The sequence below is a fragment of the Apium graveolens genome, chromosome 8 (genome assembly GCF_009905375.1).
Source record: "Apium graveolens cultivar Ventura chromosome 8, ASM990537v1, whole genome shotgun sequence".
NCBI classification, from domain to species: domain Eukaryota; kingdom Viridiplantae; phylum Streptophyta; class Magnoliopsida; order Apiales; family Apiaceae; genus Apium; species Apium graveolens.
This window is the reverse complement of record NC_133654.1, coordinates 61,017,054-61,027,422: the sequence shown is the minus strand read 5'-3', so window position 1 is coordinate 61,027,422 and position 10,369 is coordinate 61,017,054. Positions and strand designations below refer to the sequence as shown.

Below are 10,369 nucleotides of genomic sequence, written 5' to 3'. Positions count from 1 at the left end.
AAAATCTGAATTAAGAATGAGTTTCGACTTGAAAGAGTCCGAATGATTTCAAAGGCTTGGTAATGATAAAATGAATTTTAGAAAACCTATTGTTTTCCAACTCAAGGTTTTCCAAATGAATTCCTGATGGATTGGATTGAGACGTAAGAGGCTAGTGGGACTAGTCCAGTCATGGTAAGAGGCTAGTGGGACTAGTCCAATTTAAGGCTGAAATTATGCCGAATGGTACCTTGAAGACCGGAATGGAGGTCGATACAGGCTGATCACCCGTATATAATGAAATGGAAAGATAAGTGATCCAATCAAGGGTTCTAAATGATTATTTAAAAAGGGAACTGAAACTTTTATTCAGTAAATTGATTTTTGGAAATGAAAATGGTTTATACTGTTTTGAAAAGAGTTGATTATGTTATTGTGGAGCTTAAAGCTCAGAACCCTGATTCCTGAAATTGTTGATCATATGAATGATTCTATACCTTGAAATACTGTTGCTTTCCTCTATCGAAAGATCTATTTTGATCCTATAATGAATTGTGATGAATGTCGGCTTTTGTCCTGTTTCGAGCTTTGTTTCCTTGAAAGCCCAACTATTCTTCGGATACCCTTTCCTTATCTCAAAGAAAACAAAAATAAATATATGGAAATCTGCCACCTAGATTAGCTAAAGTAGAATGCCCTAGTTGGTTCAAAGTATATTGAGAATTGATATTGTAGAACTGCTGTATAGTTACTTGCTGAGTTTTCTACTCACTTGTTTTGTCTTAATCTAACCATGGCAGTTAAGCAAGAAGATGGCCAGGCTTAGGCGCACTACTCGTAAGAGCGTACCTGGTGGTCCCTACCGTGTTGAGGGCTTCCAGTTGCCAGAGCAGGTAGTACAGGTTATGAGTGAGCTCGCGCCTAGTAAGAGGTGTTTAAAGATACAATGGGTTATCTGTCGGTTCCCAGCCGGAATCGATACTGATTATTTAATAATATTTTAGGTTTGTCAGTTATATTCTGTGATTGGTAGTTGTAATCTTGTCTCATACTTTATCCTGTTGATCCTGTTAGTAGTTAATCGGGGTTTATGCATATTTAATTAGTAGATTAGAGGTGTGTGAGTCCTCATTTCCTAACCCCGAGATTGAGGTCGTCACACATACCCTCTCCCCGATATTGATCAATTGATAGATGCCACTTTCGGACATATCATGCTAAGTTTCATGGACGCTTTCTATGGATAAAACCAGATCAAAATGAACCCAAAGGACATACCTAAGATAACATTCATAACTCAAAGAGCAGTTTATGCTTATGTGATACTACCCTTCGGACTGACAAGCACATGATCAACTTACCAGACAGCCATGAACAAGATATTCAAGTCCCAGAGTGGGAGGAACTTGGAGTGCTATGTCGATGACATGATTTCCAAATCAATAACTATACCAGGATATGTGGAAGATCTGAAGGAGTGCTTTGATAACCTAAGGAAGAACCAACTGAAGCTGAATCCGGAGATATGCACCTTCGGGGTAGGAGCAGGCAAGTTCTTAGGATTCGTGATCAACAATAGAGGCATAGAAGCCAATCCGGAGAAGATAAAAGTAATCCAGGAGATGAGGGCTCCCAGGACATAAAAAGATGTGCAGAAGCTAGCAGGATCCCTAGCAGCACTTAGGAGATTTTTCTCAAAGCTAGCAGAAAGGTGCTTACCGTTCTTTGATTTACCCAAAGGAGCAAGCAACAAGAAAGAGGTGAACTGGAGTCCAGAGTGCCAAAAGGCATTTGAGGAAATCAAGTCCTACCTCTCTCATCCACCACTCCTAACTAAAGCTCAGTCAAGAGAGCCTCTCTACTTATACTTGTCAGCAGGAGCACAAGCCGTAGGAGCTGCCCTAATCAGGGAAGAGAATGGAAAACAACAACCAGTTTACTACATAATCCAAGTCCTCAAAGACGCAGAAACAAGATACCCAAGATTGGAGAAGTTTGCCTTTGCCTTAGTCACAAATTCAAGAAAACTCAGGCACTACTTCCAAGGAAGAGAAATTAGAGTGGTGACAAATCAGCCCCTAAGGAAAATAATTCACAAGCCAGATGCCTCGGGAAGACTTGTTAATTGGGCTGTGGAGTTGATCCAGTTCAATTTAAGCTTCATTCCCAGGACTGCCATTAAAGCTCAAGCACTTGCAGATTTCATAATCGAATGCAACTTCCCAGAAGAAGAGCCAGAACCAATGGACATGGATCCGGAGCTAGAAAAAGATGCAAGTTCGGAAAGCTGGACCTTGAAAGTAGATGGTTCTTCAACAAGCGAAAGGTCGGGAGCCAGACTCATACTCAAAAGCCCTGAAGGATTCACGATTCAAACAGCTATATCTTTCAGCTTCCCCGCAACAAACAATCAGGTAGAATATGAGGTGTTGATTACAGGACTAAAGCTCTCCAGGACTCTGAGGGTCCAGGACTTAAAAATCTACAGCGACTCCCAGATAGTGGTCAAGCAAACAAATGGAGAACACATAACAAAGGACCCTACTCTGTCAAAGTACCAAGCACTGGTTCAAAGCTACTTAGCCTCAATACCAAACCATCAAGTCCTTCAGATATGTCGAGAAGAAAATGAAGAAGCTGATATTCTATCCAAATTAGTCCGGAACTCATCAGATCTGGACTGCTCAGTTTACTTTGAAGAACTCCACACACCATCTATTGAATCCGGAGAAATCTTGGAGATCGAAAGCAACCAGAACTGGATGAATCCCTTCATCAACTACTTGGATAAAGGAGAGCTCCCTGAAGACAAAGGAAAAGCCCATAGTCTAAAAGCAAAAGCAGCCAAGCTCTTCCTCGAAGAAGGACTACTCTACTGCAGGACTTTCTCATCTCCTATCCTGAAATGTGTCAGCCCGGAAGAAGCAAAGTACTTTTTGGCGGAAGTACATGAAGAAATATGCGGAGATCACATGTCTGCAAAGTCCCTAGCTTATAAGATCATAAGACAAGGCTACTATTGGACAACTATTCATCAGGATGCAATAGAGTTCATGAAAAAGTGCAAGGAATGCCAACTCTTCAGCAACGTGTCCCAGATCAGCCCAGTCTTACCCTCCTCAGTGCTGTCACCTATCATATTTGCTGTTTGGGATATTGACATCATGGGACCCTTTCCCCGGGCCAAAGGAGATATCAGGTACTTGTTAGTCTCAATTGACTACATGACCAAATGGGTTGAAGTGAAAGCAATGAGAACAATTAATCAGCAAGACTGCATAATGTTTATGGACAACATTTTGATGAGGTTCGGGATACCACGAGTCCTAGTATCAGACAATGGACCCTAATTCATCGGTTCGAGTCCTACCTTCAGGAGCACAAAATCAAGCACAAAAAGTCATCAGTAGCATATCCCCAAGGAAACGGCCAAGTAGAAGTCACCAACAGAATCCTGCTCTGAGGTACTGAAAAGAGACTCAAAGAGAGCAAAAGCAAATGGCCAGAAGAACTACAAAGTGTACCATGGTCCTACAGTACAAGCCCCAGGACAAGCTCAGGAGAAACTCCATTCAAACTAGCTTATGGCACAGAAGCAATGCTTCCTATTGAAGTGGGATCTCCTTCTAACAGAGCAATAAACTTTGAAGAAGAAGCAAATGAAGAAGGACTCAGAACAAACATGAAGCTAGTTGATAAGGTCCGGGACCAAGCTGTAAAAAGGATGAAAAAATACAAGTAGAAAACAAGAGAGCACTTCAGTAAGAAGTCCAGAGTCAAAAACTTCCAAGTTGGAGACTTAGTCCTTCGAGACACAGAAGCATCAGATCCCACAAACACTGGAAAGCTAATGCCCAAACGGGAAGGACCATACAAGATCAAAGAAGTCCTGAGGCCAAGAACCTACAAACTCCTGAACATGGATGGCTCAGAAGTCCCAAATACTTGGCATGGACTAATGCTAAGAAAATTCTACCAGTAGGAGAACAAACAAAGCAATCAAAATCTTGTAGCCAATATGGCAAGCAACCAATTTGTTTCTCCTTATATTTTGTATGAATGATTAATGAAATGCATTCCCTCTGTACATTTATCAAAGCCACCACTAGTCTGGACAAGGTATTAGTCAGGACTAGTGCAACCATTTTTACTTAGAATTAATTTTCTAACTAAAAAGCCACCACTAGTCAGGATAAGCTATTAGTCAGGACTAGTGCAACCATTTTTACTTAGAATTAATCTTCTAAGTAAAAACCTAACCACTAGTCCGGACAAACTATTAGTCAGGACTAGTGCAACCATTTTTACTTAGAGTTAATTTTCTAACTAAAAAGCCACCACTAGTCCAGACAAGCTATTAGTCAGGACTAGTGCAACCATTTTTACTTAGAATTAATCTTCTAAGTAAAAAACCTAACCACTAGTCCGGAAAAACTATTAGTCAGGACTAGTGCAACCATTTTTACTTAGAATTAATTTTCTAACTAAAAAGCAACCACTAATCCGGACAAGCTATTAGTTAGGACTAAAGCAACCATATTTACTTAGAATTAATCTTCTAAGTAAAGAAGCTAACCACTAGTCTGGACAAGCTATTAGTCAGGACTAGTGCAACTATTTTTACTTAAAATTAATTTTCTAAGTAAAAAACCCAACCACCAGTCCGGTCAATCTACTAGTCCGGACTCGTGCAATCATTTTCACTTAGAATTAACTTTCTAAGAAAAAGCTAACCGCTAGTCCGGACTAGATATGAGTCCAGGACTAGAGCAAAACTACAACTTAGAAAAAAATTTCTAAGGCAAAAACAAACTACAATAGCAAAGCAAAATAGCAGCAATAAAAGCAAATATTAAAAAAATATCAAAAGTATTACAAACGGCAAAGTATCAAAAGTTTTAAGGCACAATCAAAGTTACAGATCAGAACAAATCAAGACCCCGGAGCATTAGGAGGAAGGAAACTGGGACAAGGGCCATCGAACGACTCCGACTCACCCAATCCAAGCTCTATATCTTCCTTCGCCTTGATAAATTCTTGAACGAAGCTGTCCCAAGCAGCCTCCGGGTTGGTCTTAATGTGCCTATCCGTGATCACCCAGCAACGAGCAATCTTCGGAGCACCAGCATTGGCCATGGCCTTATCATATTCCTCGAATCTCTTGAACTCTTCAATGACTTCAGCTTCCGGCCTCACAGCAGACATCTGCCTCCGGAGCTCAGTTAGTTCGGACTTAAGATCAGAAACCTCCTTCTCAACATTTTCAGCCTGGGTAGTGACATCAGTAAGGTGCTTGTTCAGTCTGGACAGAGAAGTATCCTTAACAATGATCTGATCCCGGAGCTGACCAATCTCAGTGTCCTTATCAGCAATATCAGTCCGGGCATCCTTAAGCTCATTATAAGCCAGAAAAGCAGATCCAGCCATATAGCCACCAAGCTGTAGAAAATAGATTACTTAGAAAACTAGTCTAAGGCAAATAAACAGAAGAAACAAGAACATGAAGACAATGTACCTGACCCCAGAGACGGGAGCATTCCTTCATAGTGGCATCGAATCCGGCCAGGTTCATCTTCTTTCAATCAGCCTCCGAAGGAATTTTGGCCATGAAGCGAGCAACTTTAACTTTCAGCTCCGGACTGCCTGTATTCGGACCTTCATCTTCCAAGCCTTTTCCCTTACCAGCTCCGGACCCAGAACCAGCTTCGAAATTCTCAGCCCGGGGAGGTTTTATCCCCAGTGTCCGGAGCCTCTTCTTTTTTCGTCCAGACTCAACACCCGGAACTTCCCCAATAGGCCCAAGATCCTCAAGGTTCTCAAACTCATCACTAACCTCCAGCTCAACATCCCTCTCCGAAACTCTCTCAGTAACATCATCCTTCGGCCTCGACACAGCATTACTCTGGGATCCCTCCTCCGCAGAAGCGTTGGATCCGGACCCACCAACAACAGCTTTCTTTAGAAGCTTGAAAGCTTTGGCCAAACCTTTAAGTGCTTCACTGTACGCAGAAGAAGACATATCCGGATTATAATGCGGTAAGCCTGCCACAAAATAAAGCAAAAAACACAAGTCAAAAAACTACAAAGAGACACAACAAAAGAAAGCAGATAAGCAGTCTGGACACAAAACACATAAATAGCCCAGACACAAAACCAAACTACTTATAGCCTAGCCTATGCATAGTCCGGTGAATCATGAAAGTGTCACGGGTCATCTGGAAACCCAGACATTCGCAAAAGGAAAAAATCATCCGGATAGCATCTCCCCGGAGAACATTCCTGCGGAACCGAGTCCGGACTCCCTCAGCAGCCACATGGGGAAGGTAATGCAAATCTAAACCCCTAAGCATAATCAACTCCCCATTCCAGTGCTTTAAAGAGGACTGTTGAATTACGGGCCTATAAGAGCCACCATAACCGCACTCCGGAGCCCGGAACCGAAGCTCATACAAAGGCATCTGGCTAGATCGGACCAAGTGGAAGATATGATGCCATAACTTGAAAGTCAGCTGAACTTTGAACTGGTTGCAGGAAGCAATAAACCAGGTCATCCATTTTATACCATTCGGCGTTATCTACATCGGAGAAATCTTGTACACATACTTACACAAATGCTTAAGGAACAAGTGCCAGTGCGGATTCCACCCGGACCGGAGATGCTCCAACCAAACCGGAATAAGCCCATTAGCTTGCCTATGATAAATCCGCTCATCCGGCTCCGACCACCTCCACTCAATCTGGGGGTCCAACTGAAACACAGCCCGGACTGACGAGTCCTGTGCCGCATGATCTAAAGCAGCGTACTCATCCTTCAGTTTATAGTGTTCCTTGGCCACTATAATATCCATAAACGTCCTGTCAAGTTCTTCTTTATTGTAACGCCCCGGACCCGCGTTAGGTTGCCTCGCATACCCGGACTTAATACTTCTGTAGTAAAAGTTGTTCTCTATCTCATCACTCTTGGTGATGAAGTAACCTGGCATATCAACCCATAAGCCCTCCGGAGTGCAAGGCACCTTCCTAAAGGAAATCCGAGCTATAGATAGCTTAGTTATAGCTTCAGAATCAGAGGTCGTCGCCTTCTTACCCATTTCAATCCACTCAGAATCACTAGAAGACTCAAGATCTGAACCAGACGGCCCCGGATAGCAAGTTATGTAGGCCTTGGCACGAGCTTTAGTCCAGACCATAAACCTAAAACAAGTGATAAAGGTTAGTCTAAATCCCTACAGTTTATTTATCTTGAAAACTATATGGTCCGGACTACCCTATGTTCAATTTTATTTAAAGTCAAAAGCAAACAGTCCGGAGACCCAAGCTCAAAAGCCAAAACAAATACCCAAAACATAGTAACTACTCCGGACTACAAACCCCTAAAACTAACCTATTACTCCGGACACAAAGGTCACAATAACACAAAAACAACAAAAACCTAGTAACAAAAATACATCAGTCCGGACTAAGCATCAAAGTCCGGACCCAAACAAAAAACCCTACTTCCAGAAACACTATCCACCAAAATCAAAAACCAAATCATACCCAAAAACATATAGATACATATACACGAACATAAACACAACAACTCAACAGCAACCAAACATAAAAACACAAAAACACTACAAAAGCAACATACGAATCAATCGGAAAACAGAATAAAGAATGAAGCTTACAAGACAGAGATAATGGAGTGATTGGGGACGACCAAGGAACAACCACGAACCTCCAAGAACTCCTGTAACAAATAGTGACAACGACAAAAACAACGAAGAAAAAGAAGAAAACAAGAAGTAGAACAAAGAGAGAAAACCAAAGGTAGACAAGAAAGAGAGAAAGAAGGGGCGCCTTTTATAGGCATGGTGAAAATAAAAAGGCCACGCCACGTGGCAACATCCTGACCACCCATCGTAAACGCTGATTAATGAATAGTCATTATTACAACACATTTTTTGAAAAAAGACAACTGTAACAATTCAAATCATTGGGGGGAAAATCCCCAAAACCGCTTCAACTTCCAAGTCCGGACTACTTCGCTCAACACAATCCGGACTGAGGGGCAAGAAAAGCTCAAGATATTTCCAAGTCCGGACCACTTCGCTCAACACAATCCGGACTGAGGGTCAAGAAAAGCTCAAGATCCTTCTAAATCCGGACTCCTTTTCTCAACGCAATCCGGACTGGGGGGCAAGAAAAGCTCAACCCCTTCTAAAGACAACCACTTTAGTCCTGATTCGCTGAACTCAACGCAATCCGGACTGGGGGGCAAGAAAAGCACAAATCCTTCTAAAGACAACCACTTTAGTCCTAATTCGCTGAACTCAACGCAATCCGGACTGGGGGGCAAGAAAAGCTCAAATCCTTCTAAAGAAAACCACTTTAGTCCTGATTTGTTGAACTCAATACAATCTGGACTGAGGGGCAAGAAAAACTCAAGATCCTTCCAAATCCGGAATCCTTCTCTCAACGCAATCTGGACTGGGGGCAAGAAAAGCTCAACTCTTTCTAGAGACAACCACTTTAGTCCTGATTCGCTGAACTCAACGCAATCCAGACCAGGGGGCAAGAAAAGCACAAATCCTTCTAAAGACAACCATTTTAGTCCTGATTCCCTGAACTCAACGTAATCCGGACAGAGGGACAAGAAAAGCTCAAATCCTTATAAAGACAACTACTTTAGTCCTGATTCGCTGAACATAACGCAATCCGGACTGGGGGCAAGAAAAGCTCAAATCCTTCTAAACACAACCACTTTAGTCCTGATTCGCTGAACTCAACGCAATCCGGACTGAGGGGCAAGAAAAGCTGAAGATCCTTCCAAATCCGGACTCCTTCTCTCAACGCAATCCGGACTGGGGGGCAAGAAAAGCTCAACTCCTTCTAAAGACAACCACTTTAGTCCTGATTCGCGGAACTCAACGCAATCTGGACTGGGGGGCAAGAAAATCACAAATCCTTCTAAAGACAACCACTTTAGTCCTGATTCGCTGAACTCAATGCAATCCGGACTCAGTGACAAGAAAAGCTCAAATCCTTCTAAAGACAACCACTTTAGTCCTGATTTGCTGAACCCAACGCAATCCGGCCTGGGGGCAAGAAAAGCACAAATTCTTTAAGACACAACAACCAAAAGCTCACATTCTTCAAACAAGCCCAAATTTACTCCCCCGTCCAAAAAATCTGCATAAGGAAGTGGGGGGCACATGATAGTACATATAGCTCCTGCAGGGCCTTGTCCCGGACTCCTAACTCCATATAGCTCCTGGAAGGACTAGTACATATAGCTCCCGCAGGGCCTTATCCCGGACTCCTAACTCCATATAGCTCGCGGAAGGACTAGTCCCGGACTCCCAACTCAGTCTAGTAATGCACACTACCAGTCCTGACTGGCCCAGTCCCGCAAGCCCAATTTGATAAATCCCAGCACGTGAGACACTGGCCCAAGCACATGATGGGGACAACTGTCACACATTAATCATGGGAATAATCATGTCACGTGTCAGAGGATCCTCAAAACATTTCTCAGCTAGTCCCGCACTGACACGTGTAAAGCATCCATTCCAACCAGGTGTCCTCCGCTCCCAGAATCAATGGCTACGATTTAAAGGTACCAACCCCAAAACCTACCCTTGGGTTATAAATAGCCCAAGAAGGCGAGGTTTTGGGGTTAATCACTCTCTCACATTCATATACACACACAGCAACCCTTCATTCATATCTATCTTCATTTTTCCCAAAAACGAGTTCTTACTCTCACACCGGAGGCACCGCAGAACCAAAAACCCCCCTTCCGGTGTTATTTTGTAGGAACCCCACCACAGCTACACATCCATAGTGTTATGGATTAAAACTACTATATATAATTGCTGTATTTAATACTAAGGAACGTGAGCTCCAAGGCTCGATTTGACTGCTCTTGTGTTTCGTGACTCAATCTGCCTTAACAAGATGCCTACGTACCTTGCTGATTGCCAAGGATCAAGTCAAAAAACGTAGTTCTCAAGGGTGGGGGTGAGACCCCTTATATAGATGTTGGTGGTCCTTGAATTGGACTTGGTATAGGAGACTTGGTGGACAAGCCTTTGAATTAGGATAGACTTAGGAGTCCTAGGAAGTAGGAAGCTGATCCCTTATCCTTTTAGGTCCCCTTGAGGCTAATCTATAAGGATTTATATCCTTATCGGGACTCTTCTCAATAGCTGATTTTTCCCTTATTAATTAATTACGAAATTAATTAATAATTAGGGCTTTTGGGCCTTTTTTATTCTATCAGGCCTGATCTGGTCCATCAGGCTTAACCTTTCTGGTCTGAGTTTCATATATCTTTTTATTGGGCCTAATAGCCCACAGCTTGTACAATTAATGCAGTATTTAATTATACAATCATAATTTATTT

At 42.5% G+C, this 10,369-nt stretch overlaps 1 protein-coding gene across 1 annotated transcript; it reads left to right on the top strand.

Moving 5' to 3' along the window:
* The first annotated feature begins 2,222 nt into the window (after nt 1–2,222).
* On the top strand, nt 2,223–3,329 carry LOC141679618 (uncharacterized). The gene has a single exon (XM_074486072.1). It carries the CDS (start codon nt 2,223–2,225, stop codon nt 3,327–3,329), a length of 1,107 nt encoding a protein of 368 aa, XP_074342173.1.
* Nucleotides 3,330–10,369: the final 7,040 nt, after the last annotated feature.